Here is a 25,248-nt window from a genome sequence, read left to right on the forward strand (position 1 = left end):
CGTCCTTTATTTTTAGGGCACCGATTTTTGGTGTCCTATCTTTTGCCGAATTGATCCGTAACTGTATATATATTTTTTCCTTTTTAATGAACTTTAACGGAACTTTTACGATTACAATTTCCCCCCCTAATATCTTAAAAAACAGCAAACAAAAATACGGCCAAAAATGCATCGTTTATTCTTGTACAACAAAAATTATATATTTTATTTCACATTATAATTCCATAGATTTAAAAAAAATGCTAAAATAACGATAGATTCCACCAAGTACAACTGTTTATAGCCTCGTACAAGTCCTCGTTTATTAAAACGGCTGCCGATCTGATACCTTACAGGGGTTCAGTTAGGACACGTTTTGGAATATGTCCCGAGAGTTAGGGTACGGCAGTTGCCCAACAAGTCAGTGCATATTCGCTACATTACTCAAACGTCTTGGAATACCGCCCTTAGTGTCAAGGTAAAAGATATATTGTCTAGCTATGCATGTAACTCAGAGTAGGACTTGTGGTTTAGTTAGAAAGCCCAGTAAACTCTTTGACCTTGAATACAGCAGGCCCCGTACCATGTAGAGTGAAGTTAGAGTAAAACTGACACAATGAAAGCATCTCCTGGGCAAGGTGGCTGTAGAGTGGCGACGAGAGGAGGTGCGTGTGGTCGCCAGCCGCTGGTCGAGGAGCCGCCCCGGGCCAGGCGCCTGCTCGCCGTGTCCGCGCTGGTGCACGGCTACTGCGCGGCCGACCCCGACTGCCAGGACCGGCGGGCCGTCAGGACCGTGATGGCGCGGCTGGAGGGCCTGCTGGGGCGGGAGTGCAGCACCGCGACCCGCCAGCAGGAGGACCAGGTGCTGCTCGCGCTCAGGGCCATCGGCAACGCTGGCGTGGTGGCGTCGTCGCCCGACGTCATCAGGGCCTGCTACCAGGTGAGCAGGTCTCTACGGCATCCCAGAGGGATGTACTGTACTGTAGTGCCGGTGGGATCTCCCGAAATAGTCAGGTCCTGCTACCAGGTGAGCAGGTCTCTACGGCATCCCAGAGGGATGTACTGTACTGTAGTGCCGGTGGGATCTCCCGAAATAGTCAGGTCCTGCTACAGGTGAGCAGGTCTCTACGGCATCCCAGAGGGATGTACTGTACTGTAGTGCCGGTGGGATCTCCCGAAATAGTCAGGTCCTGCTACAGGTGAGCAGGTCTCTACGGCATCCCAGAGGGATGTACTGTACTGTAGTGCCGGTGGGATCTCCCGAAATAGTCAGGTCCTGCTACAGGTGAGCAGGTCTCTACGGCATCCCAGAGGGATGTACTGTACTGTAGTGCCGGTGGGATCTCCCGAAATAGTCAGGTCCTGCTACAGGTGAGCAGGTCTCTACGGCATCCAAGAGGGATGTACTGTACTGTAGTGCCGGTGGGATCTCCCGAAATAGTCAGGTCCTGCTACAGGTGAGCAGGTCTCTACGGCATCCAAGAGGGATGTACTGTACTGTAGTGCCGGTGGGATCTCCCGAAATAGTCAGGTCCTGCTACAGGTGAGCAGGTCTCTACGGCATCCAAGAGGGATGTACTGTACTGTAGTGCCGGTGGGATCGCCCGAAATAGTCAGGTCCTGCTACCGGGTGAGCAGCTTTCCATAGCACCCAGCACAACTCTTCCTTTGTTGTGTTATGGAAAGCTAGTGTTTCACCAAATCGCTGAGGTGTTGGGGAATCATCCGAAGTGATAGGTCCTGCTAGAAGTTAATCATCTTTATATGGCCAACTAACAGGACCTTTATTTTAATTGTCCTTGTGTTTCACCAACTCGCTTAGAGCTGGTGAAATGGTCCGAAATGATCAAGATCAGCTACTATATGAACAGCTTTCCATGGCACCAAGCAGGGCTACCACCATATTGTTTGATGTAATGCTTTTATGCCATCAACTCGCTGAAGAGCTGGAGAAATAGCTGAATGCGAACAGGTCCTGCTACCAAGCATGCAGTTTTCCACACACCCCAGCACAGCTCTTCCTTTAATTGTTCTATGGAGTCCTAGTATTTCGCAACTAGCTGGAGGGTTTGTGTGATGGCCAGAAGTGATTATGTTCTGCTACCAGATAATCAGCTTGCCATTGCACTCAGAAGGTCTCTAAATTACTGGTGAAAAAACCAATTTGATTTATTCCTCTTATCAGGTGAGCAGCTTTCCATGGCCTCCTGCAGTCCTCTTCCTTTGTTGTGTTATTGTGTACTTGAGTTTAAAAAACCTCGCTAGATGTTTGGTGAAATGGTCCGAAGTGTTCAGGTCTGGCTACCAGGTTAGCAGTTTCCATGGTGCCCAGCAGGGTCCTCTCTTTATTGTTTTATGAAATTCTTGTGTTCACCGATCGGTGAAGGGCTGATGAAATGGCAAGAAGTGATTTGGTCAAGCAACCAAGTGATCTGCTTTTAATGGTCTCTTTTTTGTGGAAATTTGTTTTCACCAACTTATTTTTAGGCCTGGTAAAATATCCCGGAGAGTTCAAATCTTTCTCGCAGATAAGAAACATTTCATGGCACCCGGCAAGGCTCTTCCTTTAATTGTTATACGAAGTGCTTGAATTTCTTTCAACTTGCTGAAGTGCTGGTGAAATCGCCTCAAGTGATCAATTCCTGCTTCTAGGTACTCCGGGCCTAGTGTTGCCAGCAGACACCTAGTGAACTCAGCCACTGCATTGCATAACCCAAAATGAAGCGCTCTAAAAATGAACTATTGGTTTCAAAACAGGAATGCAGTATAATGAAATGATTCTTTCTGAAGTGGGATTTGCCAGTATCTGGATGATAGGTCTAAGGTAGTCATATACTTGACCCATTGATACAGGCGCAAAATCTCATTGATATAAGTACAGATATAAGTACCTCTATATTTATTTAACTTTTAATTACTTTCACATAGAAAAATAATACTTGATAAATTTATTGATAAATATATTAACATTATTAAATTATATTAACATGGATTTTTTAAATTACATTATCTAAAGAATATGCCGACCCTAATTAGAAAATTACCATTAATCATTGGACATAATTAAAATAGAATCAGGAACAATAAACTGGTTAAGTTTTTTTGGAATCACAGTGCACGTAGAGCGATTAAATTCCTGAAAAAAATAGTTGATGTTCCGATCTTTTCAACTTCGTGAGTTAATGTTATTCTGAAGATATAAAAAAACTGAAGGACTGAAAGTTTTACGTTCGATGGCCGAAGTTGAGCTACAGTGTTTCGTACAGTGAATGACACTCTTGACTACTTGAATTCTTTGAATGATTCTATCACTGATAACTCCGATGAAGAATACGACTTGTGTCAGTTACCTCCAGAAGAAAATGAACGATTGACGGATAATGAAGACATTGATGACAACAATTTGGGAGAAGTGGAGCCTACTGACGTATGTGGACAAGTAAGTTTTGACGTCCCTCGGCTTCAGGTCCCCGTTTTCCCGTTGAAATAAATGTCCTGTTATGCCCGTACTGCCCTCGTCGGAGAGGTGTGGGTCCAGGCCAACGTGGCCGGGACCGGGAAAGGCGGGACCTGGAGGGAGAGTGAAGTGATTGCGAGGAATGTTGGTAGGTTGTCGCAAGCAGAACACGGCATTAACGAATTTCACGAGCCGTCTTTTATTAACGCTTATAAAGTCCTGCCGCAGCCTGGCGGAACCGTCGCGGAACAAGTGCCCTACCACGGCGACACGGACTCCCTGATGACGGGGCGGTTCTCAAATACGTTTCGGCGCGAATCGTAAAGTTTATTAATGCTAGGCTGACCCAGTGAGAAAGGGCCCGAAGACGGAACGCTGTACATACGCGGCCCGTTACGTAATGTTCCGTGGACGGCGAAAAGTTCAGAGACTCGTAGCACCACGTTCGCGTTGTAGAAACTGCCCGCTAGACACGTCTCCCGATGACTCGTAAGTTAACAATGCTAAGCTGATTCGCGGTGGCAGCTCAGCTGCCGTGACCGACTGCGGACTGAGCGAACGTTCAATCCCGAGCGCAACGTGCGCGGCTCGCGGAGCAACGAACACGTCTGTCTCCGCTCGAGACCAGGACGCGACTGCCTCTCCCCGCTCGCCCGCGGGCCGGCGCCCGCGGGTGGCGGGGAGGGAGGGGAAAATCGGCCGGCGTGGGAGAGAGCTCCGTCCCGCGGCGCGCCAGGCTGCAATTACATACTACGGCGAAACACTTCAGAAAAAGTTATTGAATTATTTACAAAGACATACACGAGACATTAATTACACAGCGAACTTGCACAATGAATAATAAATAAAATAAGTTAATTACACACATTCAAATCCCTTAATCGTTTACAAATATATACACACTGAAATAAAAGATAAAGTCACATAGAAAAAACACTCGTTGGCATGCTAGGGCGCACGCGGGTGCGTCCCTGGCCGTCGCACACACTGGGGTTCACTGGGGGGGAAAATAGGCCCCCTCAGGCCCGCGTCGGTGGCCAGGTACGGCCTCTGTATCTGGGAGGGTACGACGACTGTCGTCATATGCCCCCCCTCTCCCGAGGCCGTCCTGGCCCCCGACGCCGACCTAGACCGGCAGCTGCGTCCGCGTCCGGCCACTTGTCTGGTCGTCGGAGCTCGTCACGTCATTCCGTCCGGGTCGGGCAAACTGGGGCAGGAGCTGCATCACGCTGCAGCGTAACCCCCCGTCGGTCGTTTGTCTTACGTCGCGGGGTTTGCGCTGACTCCCCCACTCGTAGTCCCGGAGGTAGTGGGGGGCCGTCTTCTCACGCGTGGACCGGCGCAACGCCGGTCCCCTCCCCGCGTGAGCGGTCATCCTCGGCTCCCCGGAAGGCAAGTCCAGGACCACCTGCTGGGCCCTGTCGACATCGCCCTCCCCACTGAGGAGCCGGACCGTTACCCCGTCTGTCACGTCCTTGCTCACGTCCGTCCCCGTCACCCGCCGTTCCCAGGAGTGGACGTACCTCCGTCCACGTCTCTGGGTAGGCTCCGGCAACGTCACCACTGGTTCACTCAGGTCGACCAGGTCGCCCTGAGCAGTGTTGTCATGTGTTACGTCCTCGATGAGCGGTCCATCAGTGTCGTTGGCGTAGGCGCTGACGTCATCAGGCGGGAGCACCCGGTCCACGAAGCGCTCCAGCTCTGCCATGCTTGCGCCACGCGGACCCCTTCCGCCCCTTCTGACGGGCGTCCGTTCCCCGCCCCCTCTTGCCAGTTGCCAACCACCGTTCCCCTTTTGCTGTCCCCCCGTAGGAGGCTGAGTCGGTGTCGTCGTGGGGGCCCGTCCATGTGTCGTGCCCCAGGTGTCGTCGTCCCTGTCAACGTTCCTGCCAACCCCCCGCAGTGACTTGGGGTGGGCGTGTCCTCGTCGACGTCCCTGATCCGGCTCCGGTGGCGTCACCACGGGGTCACCGAGGTCGACCAGGACTCCTACTGCGACGTTGTCATCGGTCCTGTCCCGTGTGTCGTCGTCCCTGTCAACGTTCCTGCCCACCCCCCGCAGTGACCTGGGGTGGGCGTGTCCCCGTCGACGTCCCTGATCCGGCTCCGGTGGCGTCACCACGGGGTCACCGAGGTCGACCAGGACCCCTACTGCGACGTTGTCATCGGTCCTGTCCCGTGTGTCGTCGTCCCTGTCAACGTTCCTGCCCACCCCCCGCAGTGACCTGGGGTGGGCGTGTCCCCGTCGACGTCCCTGATCCGGCTCCGGTGGCGTCACCACGGGGTCATCGAGGTCGACCAGGACTCCTACTGCGACGTTGTCATCGGTCCCGTCCCGTGTGTCGTCGTCCCTGTCAACGTTCCTGCCAACCCCCCGCAGTGACCTGGGGTGGGCGTGTCCCCGTCGACGTCCCTGATCCGGTTCCGGTGGCGTCACCACGGGGTCATCGAGGTCGACCAGGACTCCTACTGCGACGTTGTCATCGGTCCCGTCCCGTGTGTCGTCGTCCCTGTCAACGTCCCTGCCAACCCCCCGCAGTGACCTGGGGTGGGCGTGTCCCCGTCGACGTCCCAGGTCCGGCTCCGGCGGTACCACCACAGGGGCGCCGAGGTCGGCCAGTACACCTTCGGTGACGTCATCCTCGGCCTCGTCACCGTCCACTGGTCCGCTGTCGTCGTGGTCGTACTCGTCGTGCGGGTCGCCTATCAGTCGAATGTCGTCCCTGTGCACCTTAGTTGTCCGTCCGTCGGCGCGACGCACGAGGTACGAGGTGGTGCCCAGTCTGTCTACGATCTCCTGTGGCCCCGCCCACTTAGGAGCCAGACTGGCGCAAAAGCCCCGCTCGCCAGCCGACAGGTGATGACACTTAACAAACACCTGCTGGCCAGGCTCTAGTCGTGCTGGGGGCTGGTGCGTCTGCGGCGTACGTCTAGTCAGGTAGTCAGCTTGGCGACGTCGGGCGTCTTCGCGCAGATCGTCCGTGGTCATGTTGTGCAAGTCGGGGGTTGCGCGCGCTTCCCCGGGCAGGGCGAGGTTCCGGCCCTGCACCAGTTCAGCGGGGGAATGGCCCGTGACCGCGTTCGTCCGACGGCGCAGGCAAAACAGCAGCGTCGGCAGGTGCAGGTCCCACTTGGTGTGGTCCTCGTCCAACCGGATGCGCAGCTGAGTTTTAATGTCCTGATTCCGCCTTTCGGTCGGATTCGCGCGCGGATGGTAGGTGGGCGTCGTGTGATGCTCCACCCCCCAACCCGCGCAGGACACTCGCCAGCTTCTCCCCGTGAACTGCACCCCGTTGTCCGTCAGCAGGACCGCGGGGTACCCGTATCGCGGGAAGAACTCGCGCTCGAGCAGGGCAATCACGGTGCCGGCCCTCACGTTTGGTACTGCGAACGCCTCCGCCCAGCGGGTGAAGACATCCGTGACCACAACAATGAATCGCCGACCACGGGACGTGCGAGGATACGGCCCCATAATATCCACCGCCACAGTGTGGAAGGGATTCCGGGGCCGTCGTGGGACCTGCTGCTCCTTGCCGTCGGGTCGCCTGGACTTCCGCTCCTGGCAACGCAGGCAGGCCCGCACGTAGCGTCTTACTTCTGCCGCGTCGCCAGGCCAGCGGAACGTCCGTCTGACCTCACGCAGCGTCTGCTCCGCGCCCGGGTGTCCCGCCAGGGGGTGGTCATGCAGGTAGCTCAGGACCCAGCGCCTGGCCTCGGGCGGCACGTGGGTCCGCCACCCGCTCGACCTGTGAGCCCCCCTGGTCTGGAGCGCCCCGTTCAGGCTCCGGCAGCCCGGTATCACCCCCTCCCCACACTCTGTCAGTCGGGTCCGGGTGTCGGGGTCCCGGAGTTGCGCCGCGTGGACCCACGCCAGCAGGTCAGTCATAGTCTCGGGTCGCGCGTCAGGTGCAGGAGCAGTGGGGCTTGTCAGCGCGTACAACGCGCACGGTCGCGGCACCGAGTCCTCTACCCCGCGCTCACGCTCAGGGAGGAGCACTTCCTCCCAGCCCTGGTCGTCGTGGAACTCATTCTCAGGGTCCGGATTCCGGGACAACTCGTCGGCCAACTGATTTTCACGTCCAGGAATGTGCTCGACCGTGAACGAGAATTCCTGGATCAGCATGGCCCACCGAGTGAACTTAGACTTCCGGCCCTGAGCGGAGTCCAACCAGCGGAGGCATTGGCTGTCGGTTCTCAGCGTGAATGAGCGGCCCTCGACGTGGTGACGGTACCTCTGTAGGGCCCAGACCACCGCAAGGCACTCTTGCTCATTCACGTGATACTTCCGCTCAGCCTGCCCAAACTTGGCGCTGGCGTACTCGATCACGCGCCTCTCGCCCCGGTCATCCATCTGGTACAACACCGCCCCCATCCCCTCCTGACTCGCATCCGTCTGGATGAAGATGGGGCGGCTGGGCACCAGGCGTGAGAGCGTGTGACAGTTCCTGAACCGGCGCTTCACCTGTCGCAAGGCCTCGTCCGCGGCGGGGGTCCACCGGAACTTAGTCTTCGGCGACAGTAGGTCCGTCATCGGGGCCGTCACCGTGGCGAAGTCGGGGACGAAGGACCGCAGCCAGTTGAGCAGCCCCAGCAGCTTCTGGAGCTGCTTCCTGGTCTTCGGTGCCCCCTTTCCCTCTATTAGCTCCAACTGCTCAGGTCGGGGGCGGCACCCCTCCGCCGTCACTATGTGTCCTAGGAACTCTATTTCCGTGGCCCCAATGTGGCATTTCTTTGGGGCGCACGTCAGTCCGTGTCTGGCCATACGTTCTAGCACCAATGCCAGATGGTGCGCGTGTTCCTCCCACGTCCTGGACCAGATGATAACGTCGTCCAGATAGGCACTGGCGAACTCACCAATGTACCCATCCAGAACACGTACCATCAGGGCCTGGAACGTGGCAGGGGCGTCCATGAGACCAAACGGCATGGCGCAGAACTGGTAACGTCGACCGTCTGGTGCCGTAAACGCCGTCTTAGGGCGGTCCTCCAGACATACCGGCACCTGCCAGTAGCCTGATTTTAAGTCTAGTGTCGTGAAAATAGTGGCGTCCCCCAGTCCTGCCAGTGCGTCTGTGATATTGATCTGCGGGGGCGGGGCGGGAATGGTCAGTTTGTTTATCGCCTTGAAGTTTACGCAAAAGCGTAGACTTCCGTCTTTCTTGGTGGCCAGCACCACCCGTGAGTTATACGGGGAGGTGCTGGGTTCCACTACCCCGTCACGTAACATCTCGTCAATTTGAGTCTGTATGGCCTCCCGTTCCCGGATGCCAAATCCGTATACCTTCTCAAAGGGAGGGCGGTGCGGTACCATCGGTATCCGGTGCTCCGTCACGTTTGTCCGTCGTAGCCGGTCCGCGGCCGCAAATACCTGTGCCTGAGAGGTGAGGACATGGTTGATGACATCGACGTACTCCTCTGGAACACCGTGCTGAAGGTCTTCTAGGCGAATGACTGACTGAGGGGGACTGGGGGGAACCTGGTGCACGCCGTACACCGTCCAGCGCCCCTGGGTGCCGAAGTGCATCCGGCCAGCTCGTACTTCCACGGTGGCGTCGACCTCGTGCAGCCATGGGACCCCCAGAATCAGCCCCTCGCGGAGCTCGGGGACCACCCAGGCCTCGACGTGGCTAACGTGACCAACGATGCTCATTGTTACCTGAGTGATGCCCCCTGCTGCAACGACGGCATCCCTGGTGGCCAGCTGCACCAGCTCCCTCCACGGTGTCACTGCCTCCGCTCCCACCAGGTGGGCCGCGATGTAGGTTCGGCTGGCGGCGGTGTCCACCAGGGCCAGCATCTCCCGCCCGTTAGCGCGGACAGGAATTCGCAGCAGCTCCGGCTCCTCGGGGCCGACCTGCCCCAGCTGTGCAGTCGTCTGTCCCCCACCGCCCCCGGCCACCTGGCCGTCCGGGCGTGGGGAACTCGCGGCGAGGTCCGCGGCTCGCTCCGGCGCCGACGTGTTGACGTTCCGGTGGTCCACCTCGTCGACGACAGGTCGACGAGGCGGCTGGTCCGGCCCTGGTATAACCGGCCTCAGGGCCGCGGCGGTGGCGCCGGCAGTCAGCTGTCCCTGCACGGAGATGGCCGGCGGGATGCCTGCGCTGATGCTCTGGTTGTCCGCCCCGTCGACGGCGTATCGACGAGGCGGCTGGTCCGGCCCTGGTATACCCGGCCTCAGGGCCGCGGTGGTGGCGCCGGCAGTCAGCTGTCCCTGCCCGGAGATGGTCGGCGGGATGCCTGCGCTGATGCTCTGATTGTCCACCCCGTCGACGGCGTGTCGACGAGGCGGCTGGTCCGGCCCTGGTACACCCGGCCTCAGGGCCGCGGTGGTGGCGCCGGCAGTCAGCTGTCCCTGCCCGGAGATGGCCGGCGGGACGCCTGCGCTGATGCTCTGATTGTCCACCCCGTCGACGGCGTGTCGACGAGGCGGCTGGTCCGGCCCTGGTATAACCGGCCTCAGGGCCGCGGTGGTGGCGCCGGCAGTCAGCTGTCCCTGCCCGGAGATGGCCGGCGGGATGCCTGCGCTGACGCTCTGGTTGTCCACCCCGTCGACGGCGTGTCGACGAGGCGGCTGGTCCGGCCCTGGTATACCCGGCCTCAGGGCCGCGGTGGTGGCGCCGGCAGTCAGCTGTCCCCGCAGTTGCCTCGGCATGGGGACAGCTGATGAGGAGTAGTCCCGTTGTCCCCTGCTTCCCGGCGGCATACAGGACGTTAGTGCGGTAGGCGCCGGTGGTGGTCGACGTGTTCTGTCAGTTACTGGGACTGCCGGTGGCTGGCGGGCCGGGGAGCGGCACCCAGTTGTCCCTCCGCCCCCGGTCCTGCGTTTCCCGCCTGCGACGTGTTGCCTTCGCGCGCCTCCTCCCACGCGGCTCTGGTGGGGCAGAGGCGATGCCAATGGTACGCGTCCGGGCAAAAACGGCATCGCGGCGGACGTTCGTCCCTCTCTCTCGTATCTGTCCGCTCGTGACGTCCTCCTCCTGTCGCAGCTGGTTCCGGGCGTTCCCTGGTGCCACCGCGGTCTGTTGTCCTGCGCGGTCCCGCGCCGCCGGCGTAGCTCACCACGGTCAAGTCACTGTCCGTGACCTCTGTGACGGTGACCCCTCGCGGCCCCGAGCGAGCACGGGGAGCTCTCGCGCCCCTGAGTGCCGTCCTCCACTGCGACATGTCACGTTCGATCACGCGGGCGAGGGCCACGAACTCCTCCGTGTCACGACCAGCAGCCGTCCTCATGAAGGGGCGAAACTCTGGCAGCAATTGTTCGACAATGGTTGGCAACGCCGCACTCACGTCCCCACTTGTCCCCAATCGGCGGAACATGCGTAACTTCTCGTAAATGAACTGCTCTGCACTCTCGTCCTCCTCCTGGTTTCGGCAATAAAATGTCCGCAAACACATTGCCCGCGCCTGATCGTTATCAAACCTAGTTTTGACTTGGCGCACAAAATGTCCCCACTCGGTATCAAAACTCCCGGCCATTGACCACCAGTTCCTTGCCTCGCCGCGGAGCTGTCCCGCCACTCGCGGCGTCCACTCCGCCCGTCGCACTTCGTACAGTTTTAGGAGGTGTTCACACTCCCGCAAAAACTCCCGCGGGTCCTCGTTGTCTCTCCCCGCAAACTCTGGCAACTCAAACTGCGTGCTCACGTACCGCACTACCGGCCCATCTGCGTCCGCGTGCCTGTCCCCCTGTTCCCGTTTACTGTCCTCAACTGTGCTGTCCGTGCTGTTTGCGCCCTCGGCCGCGCCGCCTGACCCGCAAACCTCGTTTTTTACGTCCATTTTCGCGGAGTCTCCCTCCTCACACAAGTCCGTTTCGAAACTGATTAGATCGTATCTTTCTTGTCCCGCCTGTTTCCACGCCATCCTGTCCTCCTGTGCTACTGATCCGCGGATCGTGAACACAATCTCCCCCAGTAATACAATACGATCCTCCCCAGCGCGTTATCTTCAGTCCGGGATACCGCTGCACCGCCGTCTTGTATTTCTGTCCCCCACGACGCGCTATCTCTCGCCGAAACGTCTCGTGTTCGCGCCGTTCCCGCGCTGCGTTATCTCCCGCCGGCGCGCCGGCGCGACGTCTCGAATTCGAGCCGCTCCCACGCCGCGCAGCCGCACCTGCTTCCGTTCTGTCCTGCACCTGCGCGCTTGCGTGCGCTTGCGTGCGCTTGCGTGCGCTTGCGTATGCTTACGGCCACACTAGTTGGGCGCCAAATGACGTCCCTCGGCTTCAGGTCCCCGTTTTCCCGTTGAAATAAATGTCCTGTTATGCCCGTACTGCCCTCGTCGGAGAGGTGTGGGTCCAGGCCAACGTGGCCGGGACCGGGAAAGGCGGGACCTGGAGGGAGAGTGAAGTGATTGCGAGGAATGTTGGTAGGTTGTCGCAAGCAGAACACGGCATTAACGAATTTCACGAGCCGTCTTTTATTAACGCTTATAAAGTCCTGCCGCAGCCTGGCGGAACCGTCGCGGAACAAGTGCCCTACCACGGCGACACGGACTCCCTGATGACGGGGCGGTTCTCAAATACGTTTCGGCGCGAATCGTAAAGTTTATTAATGCTAGGCTGACCCAGTGAGAAAGGGCCCGAAGACGGAACGCTGTACATACGCGGCCCGTTACGTAATGTTCCGTGGACGGCGAAAAGTTCAGAGACTCGTAGCACCACGTTCGCGTTGTAGAAACTGCCCGCTAGACACGTCTCCCGATGACTCGTAAGTTAACAATGCTAAGCTGATTCGCGGTGGCAGCTCAGCTGCCGTGACCGACTGCGGACTGAGCGAACGTTCAATCCCGAGCGCAACGTGCGCGGCTCGCGGAGCAACGAACACGTCTGTCTCCGCTCGAGACCAGGACGCGACTGCCTCTCCCCGCTCGCCCGCGGGCCGGCGCCCGCGGGTGGCGGGGAGGGAGGGGAAAATCGGCCGGCGTGGGAGAGAGCTCCGTCCCGCGGCGCGCCAGGCTGCAATTACATACTACGGCGAAACACTTCAGAAAAAGTTATTGAATTATTTACAAAGACATACACGAGACATTAATTACACAGCGAACTTGCACAATGAATAATAAATAAAATAAGTTAATTACACACATTCAAATCCCTTAATCGTTTACAAATATATACACACTGAAATAAAAGATAAAGTCACATAGAAAAAACACTCGTTGGCATGCTAGGGCGCACGCGGGTGCGTCCCTGGCCGTCGCACACACTGGGGTTCACTGGGGGGGAAAATAGGCCCCCTCAGGCCCGCGTCGGTGGCCAGGTACGGCCTCTGTATCTGGGAGGGTACGACGACTGTCGTCAGTTTATTTATAAAATCATGTGCATCTGTGTCCAATGAAACGCAGCAAGAATCATTTCCTTCAACTAGTAAATAGTTGCCTGCTCCTAAAAGAAATTGTAAAAGAATATCTAATCCAAAACCTGGAGTGAAAGGTAAACATATCCCGGAAAAACCAAACTGGCAAAAAACTACAAGCTTCAGTTATGTACTTCATTCTGAAAATCAAGCGAAACTCGGTGATAAATTTCCTAAATTGATATCCCTTGAGCCTATTGACTTGTTTTTTGAGTTCTTGAACATTGATTATCTTACCCATTTGGCAGAAATGACTACTCTCTATGCAGCACAACATGGTAGTTATTTGCAATTCGAATGGAAAGACATAGCTCAGTTTTTCGGATTACTGCTCCTTAGTGGTTACCATATTGTGCCCACAGAAGACTTTTACTGGAGCACAGCAGAGGATATTGAAGTTTCCATTGTCTCTACTATTATGTCAAGAAATCGATTCAGGGAAATAAAGGCTAATTTTCATGTAATGGACAATTCCACAATAAATTTAGGTGACAAGTTAGCCAAAATTAGACCACTATATGATGAACTAAACAAACAGTTCATGAAATTTAGAATCCTTCACAATACTCTTAGCATTGATGAATCTATGGTACCTTATTATGGCTACCATTCGTGCAAAATGTTCATCAGGGAGAAGCCAATTAGATTTGGCTACAAAATTTGGATGCTGTGTTCCTCAAATGGCTTTCCCTATAATATGGATATATATTCAGGAACAAGGGACTTGAGTACCCCCCTCGGGAAACGAGTGGTGAACCATTAGATGGCTGCTGTTTCGAATCCCTTAGAAATAGCAGTATATTTTGACAACTTTATTACTTCTTATGACTTATTGGCAGAATTAGAAGCAAAAAAATAAAATCTACAGGGACAGTCAGAGAAAATAGGATTGCAAAATGTCATCTAATTCCAGCACAAGAAATGTCAAAAACCAAGAGACGTACATATGATTACTTGAGTGACGGAAAAGTTTATGTCTGTCGATGGAACGACAATTCAATCGTGACCATAGCTTCAAATCATAAAACTCATCTGCCTTTGCAAAGTGCTAAGAGGTAAGTTTATGCAGTTTATTTTTTTTCCTTTTTCACCTGATAATTTATTTTTCGTAGATATTCCAAAGAAAAAAGAACAAGAGTTGCCATTGATCAACCTCATCTCCTGAGGCAATATAACTATGGCATGGGTGGAGTTGATGTTATGGATAGATTGTTGGGATCTTATTGGCCAAAATTGCGTTCAAAAAAGTGGTGGTGGAACTTATTCTCCAACGCACTCAACATGTCTGTTGTTGCTGCCTGGATTGTTTACATCTGGACCATCTTTCCTTCAGGCGACAGGTACGTTTCGTTTTTTTCTATTTGTTTTTCTAATTTTTTTTTACTTTACATTTACCTAATCAAAAAAATTTATTGTTCAGATTACAATGGCCCTCCTGCGAATTTCTCCTCAAAGGAGGGCTCAACGAAAATCAGATGGGCAATACTTGATTTCGGCATCACAGGGAAGATGTGCTCATTGTAGCTCCAATACGAAGTATCAATGCAATGAGTGCAAGAAGAGGATCCATATTGAGTGTTTCCCATATTTCCATGGACTGAAAGTGTAATAATAGACATTATTGATATGGCTTCACATGTAAAAGAGATGTTGTTGCACTGTTGACACATCAACCTCAAAAGCAGCATTTATCATGGGTGATAACCTGTATTTCCATAGAAAAAATTTCCCAAGATGTTTTTTATACTTTTCAAATTTTGGGGGATAGATATTTTATATTGTTAAGGATATACATTGTAATGGGTTTATATAGTAATACATATATTTTAAAAACAAATATACGATTTTTTTGTATAACCATTTCCTGCCAATGTTCCACTTCTGGAACATAGCAAAATAAAGAAAAAAAATTTCTTGTAATGTATCAATTTTCATTTCTTAATGATACATTAAGTAAACATAATTCGCAGGAAAATATATAATTTTTTTGAGGGATCTTGGGGTGGCGGGTAAAAGTTTTTAACGAAGCATGACTACTTCTACGAGGTATGCAGACTGGATAATTACTAATTGCTAAAGTTGTAGGGATCACATCCCTTGCCTAGCTGATTACATCTTTAAACAACGACCGGAGTGAAGTCTTGATGTGCGGCTCGCCGACGATGCGGTGTGGTCAGTCTGCTGTCGTGGTGCGAAGTAAGGTTGGGCAGCAGCGACTCGTAATTAAAAGACGAAGTCAATCAAAATAAAGGTTCCGAAGATTTCCGAGGGGGTGGTCGAGAAATACTGACTTCGATATCTCGAAGTTGGTGGTACTGGCCGATGTCAGCGCGACATACTGAGGGGTGTCCGAAACAAGGAGAGATCGAATCACACGAAACGACTGCTAAAGCATTGGGCTTATGAAGAGAAATAGTAGAGTGCTCTGGTGGCTTGGAAATGAAATACGGGGCACTGTTTGTTGCGTGAGGCACCAGGGGGCAGGCGTTGAGCAGGCGTTCAAACATCCAGGGGAAATAATTCGCAACTCTGTCACTAGAGGGCAGGGGCGATACATTCTGAGACTGTAGTCGTGGCCTCGAGACAGGCTGGGGTATTCGACCGGCCATTCAACTGAGCCTGGTTCCCAGGAAAGGCTGGAAAGGGGGGGGATTTGGAAAATGTGCTGCTGCCAGTGGGAAATTAAGCCAGCGACGTGCCAAACGTAAGTTAAGATGAGCTGCGGATGTGCCTTAAATCACTCGCGTAAAACTGGCTCTTAGAACCTAGCTGCTCTAAAAGCTTGCAGGACATAAAACTTCTTGTCACGGCTCGGAGGAGAACTACAGGCGACGGACGTGCGCCAAAGCGGTGTTAAGACGATAGCACTTGCTGGGTCATTAGATGGTAGGCAACATTATATTTATGCTGGGAACGATTGGGGAGACAGGTCTGACAAAGATTAAACGGGAGTGTACAGGAGGCGGAAAAAGTTTAAGTTCTTGCAGCAAAAAAATGACTGATGACATCATTTTTCAAAAATTCAAATTTAGAATTGTGCTAAAAATACTAATTGGAAGGAAACAGGTGAGATCATTCACAACTCATATGTCCCGAGTGTCAGCTTACTATAAAAATAAGAGTACAGAATGTACAGACAAAAGAAAGTGACAGAGCAAAGTGATGTATGGTAAGATGCTAAAGCTCCATTTGAGTTCCCGAAATCCCTGCGGGTGGTTCAGTTCACTGGGTCTAGTTTCGTGTGGCCTCGTGGCCGAGGAGCAGTGAAGGGAACCGGGGGACGGGGGACGTGTGCGACAGGCCAACCGCTCGACGGAGGTGCGGCTGGCGGCCATCTCGGCGCACCGGCGCCTGCCGTGCGAGGACATCGGCACCTCGCACCTGCTGTACGCCTACAGCGACGCAGCGGAGGACACGGAGGTGCGCGTGGCCGCCTACCTGGCCGCCATGCGCTGCCCCAGCGAGCAGGTCCTGCAGCGCGTCAAGGACGTGTTGTACCGTGAGGACGTGGGTCAAGGTGTGTGGCTTCCCCAGCCCTCCATTCCGGCCACACAGGCATATCAGCTTCCTAGGTTCCATTTTCTTCATTTGTTTTCATACAGACATTTTTAAGTTTCGTAGATCGAGTAAACGATAACTAGTTATTAAATTAAGATATGCTAAAATAACAAACTAGTAGTTCATATTGGCTGGTCCTAACCATGGGTTACCCGAGAGGTGCTGGGTTGGGTTGAGGTGAACCCGCCATCTTGTATTGTGATGTCACAGCGGCCATCTTAGTGAAAAATTTCCTCAAAATTCCTACAAATGTCCATATTTCGAAGGGAAAATTCCCATTTTTATGGAAGATGTTCCATGTCGTTCCTCAAAATTCCAGAGGGGTGAAACTCCCTGAAAGGCAATTTTCTTCAGAGAGGACTATTTTCCTCAGGGAGAGGCCATTTTCCTTAGAGAGGGCAATTATACGCAGAAGTCCCTTCAGAGGTCATGACCTTAATCTTGATCTTTGACCTTGACCTTTGACTTTGATCTTGGGCTTTAGCCTTGATGTACCCTCAGCAGCCATTTCGTTTCAACCACGTTGAAATCGAGAGCCCCGATTTTTATGCTTCAGTTGTCGTTATAGTAGAAACTTCCGCCATTTAAATTATGACATCACGTCCAATATCTTGATTATAATGTCACATACATTTATTCAATCCTGTAATCATGTCCGCCGTCTTTTTTCTGTCTGCTGGAGGCCACCATCTTAGATGATGTCATGCCTGCCATCTTGTTTTTTTGCTGGAGGCCGCCATCTTGGATACCGCCATCTTTGCTATTTGTTAATAGAGAACACCAGCATTTTTCTGTCTCATGCACATAAGGTTGATGTTCCACTATGTACCAATGTTGTTATGCTTCGTATCGACATATTAAATTGAATTTTATACAAAATACATTGGAAGCGAGGTGATTTTAACCATGACAGCTTGGACCTATGGATTGGAAAATATACACATTTGACCGCACGGCCATTTAGATATTTATCAGACCCAGAATTAAATAAGTTATATAAAAATAAGAAACTTAAATTTTCATTTGAAGCAATAATATTAGCAACTGCTAGAGAGTGCTGAAACCATACTTTCTTTAGTATTTGATACTAGGAGTGCTAGTGAACATATCGTCTGCTAGAGGGAACTGCCACCATCTTGTTTTCAATACTCGATACCAGGAGTACTAGTGTCACGTAATACCCACAACTGGAGATTGTGCTTACCATATTAGTTAGTTTTAACCCGCTAGAGTGCGATGGTACTTAATACCATAGTGTCCGCCATTTTGTCGATCATCTTCACAACCATATTGAAAATCTGTAATTATTTAGCTAGAAATTCGAAAAAAAAGTCCCAATTTCATTTTAATATTTCCAATATTAATGTCAAGATTGATTAAATCGATTTTATTCCTTGGTTCAATACTAATCGATGCAAAAATTTATATTATGTTTAAAAAATTACTTTAACATTGAAGTAACAGGGTTGATAAATAAATAAAACAATTTCTAAAATATAAAATAATTTATACATGTACAAACACAAACAAATTACTAGTGTTTCCATATTCTTACAGTCTTCACAGAGTGCGAAGCGAGTCCATTACATGACTTGGAATGTTACTTCATGGCATTACCACTTGACAGTTGATTAACCAGGCAGGTCCAGTCAGTGGCCACGCACAGCCAAATTTTGGCCATGTGTGTTCTGTCGTTGGTCAAACCCAATCATTTGTGACCAGGCACATAATCACTAGCCAGGCCCGACCAGTCGGGTGGTCAGGCACTTTCAGTCGGTTGGCTGGGCTGATCAGGTACGTAATCGCTTTTCAGGACCATTTAGTTTGTGGCTAGCCAAGTCCAGACACCTCAAATCAGTGACTTGGCACATCCAGTCTGTGGCCGACATGTTACACAGCTTGTCCAGACACATCTAGGAATTTGGCCAAGCACAACTAGCAGGTTGTGCAAGCATGTCCATTTGGGGTCAGGTACATACATTCAGTACCAAAACACCTTATTATCGATACTCGGTGGACATATTAAAAAGGTCATGTACAATGTCAGACGTGTAAGCCAAACGTCTCCTAACCAAGAGTTTTAAGTCTTCGATGCCTCAAAATACAATTCCAACAGGCCATTTACAATGACAGGGGTGTATGTCAAATGACCACGAATCAAAGGTACTCAAAGTACCTTTCAACCAGAACGTGTCCAATGGTGTATAAACCAAAAATATTCTAACCACGAGGCCTTCTTCCTCGAAACTTGTTTCATATTTCAAATAATTAAGTTTTTTTTTTCAAACAGGCAAGACAAGAGTCTTGGAACTGTTGGACCTACATTATGCATGGAATCTATTACAAAAAAAATACATCAACTAACTTAGCTTCTATTGTGCATACTATAGGAGTAGAATTTCTGAAAAATGCTTTAAGCTTACTACAGTGCCAAGAGGGGCGGAACCATAAATTCTGAGTGCAGACTTGACGATTCACAATCAACAAAAACACATTCATCAAAAAGGACACACATCGGACACATTCGACAAAAAGACACACTCTAGACACACATTGGACGAAATGTACACACATCTGGTAACACAATCAAACGAACAGGACACATAGTGTGTCAAATATTCGACGAAAAGGACACACAGTACACACTTTCCTCAAAAATAAGACCCAAATGACATACATTCGTCAATAAATATAAACACACTGGACACATATTTAATAAAAAAAAGTACACACACTGGACACACATTTCATAATAAAACACAACCTGGCCACACTCTGGACAAATTCATCTCAAAAACTTACATTGGACACATTCACCTAAAAGGTCATATACTGAACACATATTTGAAGAAAATACACACATTTGGACATACAATCAACAAAAAGGACACACAGTTGGACACACATTCGACAAAAAGGACATGCACAGGACACATATTCGTCAAAAAGAAAACACACAAGACATGCATTCGTCAAAAATGACACAAACTTTTCAATAAAAAAAGGACACACACTAAATACACACTGGACACACACTGAATAAAAAGGACACAAAATGGACACACATGGGACGCATAAGACAAAATGGACATACATTTGACAAAAAGGATACACAAAGGACACACATTCGTCAAAAATGACACACATTGGACACTCGTCCAATAAAAAAGGACACACGGTGAACATACATTCAATAACAAATGTCACTCACTGGACACACATTCAATAAAAAAGGTCATACACTATACACACAAAGGATATACATTCAATTAAAAAGGACACACAGGACACACACTAGACTCACATTCAATAAAAAAGGACACACATTCAACAAAAGTATCGACTGGTCAGGCCTGACCAGCGATTACGTGCCCAGCCACAAACTGAATGGGCCTGGCCACCAACTGAGCATGATTGGCCAATAATTGGCTGTGTGTGGCCACTGACTGGGCGTGCCTGGTTAATGGATTTTCATAAGAAAATGGCCTGAAGTTACATGCCAAGAGATGTAACGGACTAGCTTCGCACTCTAAGAAGGCTGTAGGAATATAGAAACGCTAGTAATTTGTTTGTTTCTTACATGTAGGTGTCACTTCATTGTTGAAATAAAATAGATAATTTTTCTCCTTTATATTAAATTTTTACATTGATAATTATCGAACTAAGGACTAAAATCGTTCGAATCAATCTTAACAAAAATATTATGATTTTTTTATGAATATTTGGAGTTTTTTCCTAGTTCTAGCTAAATAATTAAAGATTTTCATGATGGTGGCCAAAATGGCCTACAATATGGATGAAGCAATGGTATTCAGTACTACCGCACTCTAGCGGGTAAAAATTAAACTAATATGGTGGCAATGATCTATTCGTGTGTACTAAATGACACTAGCACTCTTGGTATCGAGTATTGAAAACAAGATGATGGTAGTACCCTCTAGCAGACGATAGGTATGTCTACTAGCACTCCTAGTATCTATTACTGAAAAATATGGCAGTACTGCTCTCTAGCTAGTGATGCTTTTAGTCCTTCAAATAAAGTAAAAATAACAAGTTTTTGTTACTTTTTTAATGCCTTATTTATTCCACTTTTTATAATGTCAAGATGGTCGTGCATACAAAGTTCTATTTTGTCTACCCAGAGGTCTGAGCTGACATGGTTCTAATCACCAAGCTTCCAAAGTATTTTTTTACAAAAAAAAGGGGGTTGTCTGTAAAGTCAATTACGGACGATAATTTTACGTGATAACGTCATATCAATTTTTTTAAATTGCTGCTTTTAAAAAGCCCGCCTTAACCTGTTTGATATTATAGAATATTTTCTCGCACAGTGGTTGGCCGGTTCTTGCACACTCGGCTCAGGCGGAACGTGACAATGAGTCATGATTTTTCGTGCGTGCAGCCGGCGTTCATAAATTTATAAGACGTTATCACGTCAAAAAATTTAATATGTCTATAGGGGTCATAAAAACATTGGTAGTTAATGGAACTGGTGCTGTCTAGAAACAAACAACAGAAACAAAGATGGCGGTATGGTAGATTGTGGCCTCCATCAGAACAATAAACCAGATGGTAGCTGTGGCATCATCCAAGATGGCGGCTTCCAGCAGACGACAAAATTATGGCGGACATGATGTCAGAGAATAAAAATGTCTGCGACATTATAATCCAAGATGGCAGACGTGACATCATAATTAAAATGGCGGAATGTTCTACCACATGGAAAACTGCAACATTAAAATCTTGGGCGCTCGATTTACAGATTTCCAGATGATGGAAAACAAGAAAGGTGGCTGAGGTCAAGGTCAAGGCAAATGTCAAAATCAATGATTAAGGTCAAAAGATCAAAGTCGAATTTCAAGTTCAAATGTCAAGTTCATGATCTCTGATGAGGCTTCTGGGGTTAATTGCCTCACTGAAAAAATGGCCCCTCTCTGAGGAAAATTGCCACATTCTGAGGAAGTTTGGCCCCTCTGGATTTTTTGACGAATATTGAGAAATTTTCTCAAAAAAATGGGAATTTTTCCTATAATAGGAATATCTTTTAGTAAATATGAAGAATTTGTGTCTCCAAGATGGGTGCTTTGATGTTACAATACAAGACGGTGGGCGGCACCTCAATCCAACCCAGGGCTTGGACCGGCCAATATATACTATTCTTAATAGTCACTTTTGTCCAAGAAGTACTCTTTCATTAAATGTCTACAATAATGCTACTCCAGGCCTGTTACAATAACATAAAATTTGACTTAAACTTACACTGTTAAAATAAGTACATACCCGTACATATTTATTTTAAAAACCAAAATTTTAATGATAATAAATATTTTGTCACGGTTCTGAAAGTTAAGGGTAAATTAAACTATTGCTGGATATAGTGCATTTTTTCTTACATTACAACTGCAACAATTAGTTACATCATTATCATACTTGTAATATAAATAAAAGAAATTTTTGAAGCCATGTGTGTTAACTAAAATAATTATTTGATTCGGGAAAAACAATAATCCATTACCGATTTTGAAAAATTCAACAAAATAATTCAGCTGAGTTAATGTACCCCATGCCATTTCATGCCATCATAAGACATCCTAATTATCGGTATCGATAAAAACATTCCTATCGAATGGTGATAATGATTTTTTTCTTATTTTGAATTGGTTCTTTGTCTGTTGACAGTTGCCTCTTTCGTGTGGACTCACCTGACCAACCTGCAGGAGACTTCCAGCCCGGGCAAACTCAGCGTCAGGAAACTGGTTGCCAACGACTTCCTGCGCAACAAGTTCTCGACGGACGTCCGAAAGTCCTCGCGTAACTACGAGGCGACTGCGTTCTCCGAGGCCCTGAACCTGGGCGGCACAGCGGAGAGCAACATAGTGTTCTCCCCGGGGTCCTACCTGCCGCGGTCAGCCAGCCTCAACCTCACCGTCGACCTCTTCGGCGAGGCGGTGAACATCCTGGAGCTCGGCGGCAGAGCGGAACACTTCGAGGACTACGTGGAGAGCCTCTTCGCACCAGGAGGTCTCTTCCCAGAGCAGACTCTGAGGAGGCACCTGCAGAAACTACGTAGAGACTCCCGAACTCACCAAGACAAGTACGTTCAGAACGATTCGGACATGCCTGCAAGGATACCGAAACCACCAAGTGCTTCATTATACACACGGGTGTTTGGGAATGAACTTAAATATTTTCGCTTTAATGGATTTGAGGATATTATGGAGGGCCTAGAAACGTTTGCAGATTATAAAAAGGTGCTGCTGTCCAAAATTCTGGAAGATAAAACGATTGATTACTCAAAGTCTTTGGTTTTTATAGATGCCTCTTACATGATTCCGACGTTGACGGGTTTCCCCCTGGAGTTCACAGTGAACGGCAGCGCCACTATTGACATTAAGGTAACCGGACACGTGGACATAGAGAGTATGTGGACCAGCGGGAACGTGGACATTAAAGGTTATGTGAAGCCAAGTCTAGCGGTGGAGTTCTCGAGCATGATGTCTGTGGACGCTTTCGGCAGCACAGCCGGTATTGCCAGCGTGAGCAGGCTGCACTCCAACACTCTAGTGGACGGCAAGATGAAACTTCGAGGTCGGAAACTCGTGGAGATGAAGGTGAATGTGCCTCGAGACAAGATGGAAGTTATGGAAGTGAGCTCGCAGCTGCTGCTGGTGCGTGGGAATGAGCTGCATGCAATAAAAGGCGTGCAGAAGGACAAGAGAGAAAGGAAGTGGTGTACGCCCAGCTCTGTCAACACTGTAACAGGAATGAAGGTTTGCACAGAGCTGTCCTATCCCAATGCCTCTCGGGTTGCTTCGGCGCCATACTTCCCGCTGACTGGCCCGTTTATCTTCCGTACTTGGGTGGAGAAGACGGATACATTCAACTCGTACGACCTGTCCTACTACAGTTCGCACAGTCAACACGAGGACGTCTATCAGTTCAGTGCAGACACCCCCGGCTCCAGGGTCGACAGGAGACTGAAATTCTTGTACTTCCTGAACGCGGAGAACAGGGAAGGAAAACTGAACTTGGCTGTGCCCGGGTTCAATCTGGAAGCCAGCGGGAGGCTGGAGAACACAGCCAAGAACAAAGGCTTTGACATCTCTGTTGCACTCAACGACAAAAAACTGGTCGAAACATCCGGGTCCGTGCAGATTTACGAAAACGCCAATTTAAGCCGATACCAGCCGTCTTTTTCACTGATAATCATGAATCGCAAGATACTCGGAATCAGCGGAAGAGTGCACAAAGTCGGCTGGTCCAAATTAAATGCTGATCTCGTAGCAGAAGGCATAACTGAAGAGCCGATACTTATTTCAGGTAAGCAGCCCTATCTTAAACCAGTAAAATTATTTTATTTCTAATACATTAACAGAAACTCTAAACAATTTAAACTGTCAAAAATTAATTTAAAAAAAAAAACACAATCTTATGTGTTTGGACAATAGCTATCTTAAGTTGTTATATTTTTTTCACTAGGTACTGTTTTAATGTGAAAATTCATTATGGCTGCGAGTGAAATGCAAGCTAATAACCAACTGCATAATGTTATAATACCACAATGTTCAAATAATATACAAATCTAACATGTAATAATTAGTTGAGGAATACTATATTTACATATTAAACCATGTAACAAGCCTTTGGAAGTAATTGGTTGTTTTAAAATTAATGAAAAATTCATTGTGGGTAAGCAAGGTAAAAATACATTATTATTATTTCCTTGACAAGGACTCAAAACCACACCAAATATATGCAGTCTAAATAACTAAATATGGTATCTACTTCTGAGTTTTTCTCTTTTTTTTCGGATACTGACTATTATTCTTTTAATGGTTTATAATTAAAAATACAAAAATATGCAATTTTTTTTTCTTTGACCTCCGCGTATAAAGAATTTTAAATTAATATTTTATTCGAATAAGAGGTTTAGTTAGCTGTTATAGTGCAAGAATGTAAATTTTTCAACCTCACTGTGGGTGTGTTAAAGCTTAGCTTTAAAGTTAGCATTAAAATAAGGTAAACTCTCATCAAGATACACACAATAGTTATAAATAAAAACGGAAATTATAAACAAAAAGACAAACAATAGTAAAAAAAATTACCATACATAGATTATACTACTTGATTATTTAATGCTTATAAATGGGTCTTTATGTATCAGAGTAGCGAAAAAATATTTTAATGAACAGTGTGTACACTATGGGTATTTTGACCGAAACTGTCTAACGTAACACATATCAACATTTATCTTTATATTTATCACGTAGCTTTATTATGAACTGTACTGTAGACATTTCTTAATGTATGATGTAACATTCAACTAACAACATAGTTCCTCTGGGATCACCATGTATTACAGCCAATATAAATCACACGGCTTGGCACTAGAGTTTACATTCGCCTGTGGTCGTTATGGCTCCACTGTTTTCGTTTCCTCATACAGCTGCCAAATGTGGCATGTTTTCACTGTGGTATTTCTTTATTTGCTCAAACCTACCAGCTCACCCCACCGTCAATGTGAATGTTTCAATTTGTTTAAGATTTGTTTATACTTAGGTGATCACTCCCCTTATATAACAAATACCTTCAACAATTCTTTGAAATATTTTGAATTAACTCGAAAACAAGGTTATCGTAAATTTAGACTTCGACTAAAGCCTTTAAGTGTTAAATAGGTGAAAACTCTTTTCCCAAGTAAGAAATTGTGTTCATAATAAGTTGTTTTTTTCCTGTGTCGTCGTTTTAGTTGTACAGCTCTTAAAGTGCGGCTTTGCCCAAGTGGATGACTTACTGCTTACATTAAACGAAATATAATGTTCATAAAAAAACATGTGAATTTTGAGCAATTGAAACCCCATAGCAGGTAACATATAATTAGGCGTGGAAAAATCA

At 48.9% G+C, this 25,248-nt stretch overlaps 1 protein-coding gene across 1 annotated transcript in view; it reads left to right on the forward strand.

Moving 5' to 3' along the window:
* The window catches only part of LOC134540408 (vitellogenin-like), a 179,742-nt gene that overhangs the window by 114,079 nt on the left and 40,415 nt on the right, over positions 1 to 25,248 (forward strand). The window contains exons 9-11 of the mRNA XM_063383127.1: positions 662 to 919; positions 16,096 to 16,312; positions 22,033 to 23,673. Coding sequence (XP_063239197.1) covers positions 662 to 919; positions 16,096 to 16,312; positions 22,033 to 23,673 — 2,116 coding nt within the window. The remainder of the gene's footprint in view (positions 1 to 661; positions 920 to 16,095; positions 16,313 to 22,032; positions 23,674 to 25,248) is intronic.

The sequence above is a fragment of the Bacillus rossius genome, chromosome 16 (assembly GCF_032445375.1).
Source record: "Bacillus rossius redtenbacheri isolate Brsri chromosome 16, Brsri_v3, whole genome shotgun sequence".
In the NCBI taxonomy this organism is placed as follows: Eukaryota; Metazoa; Arthropoda; class Insecta; order Phasmatodea; family Bacillidae; genus Bacillus; species Bacillus rossius.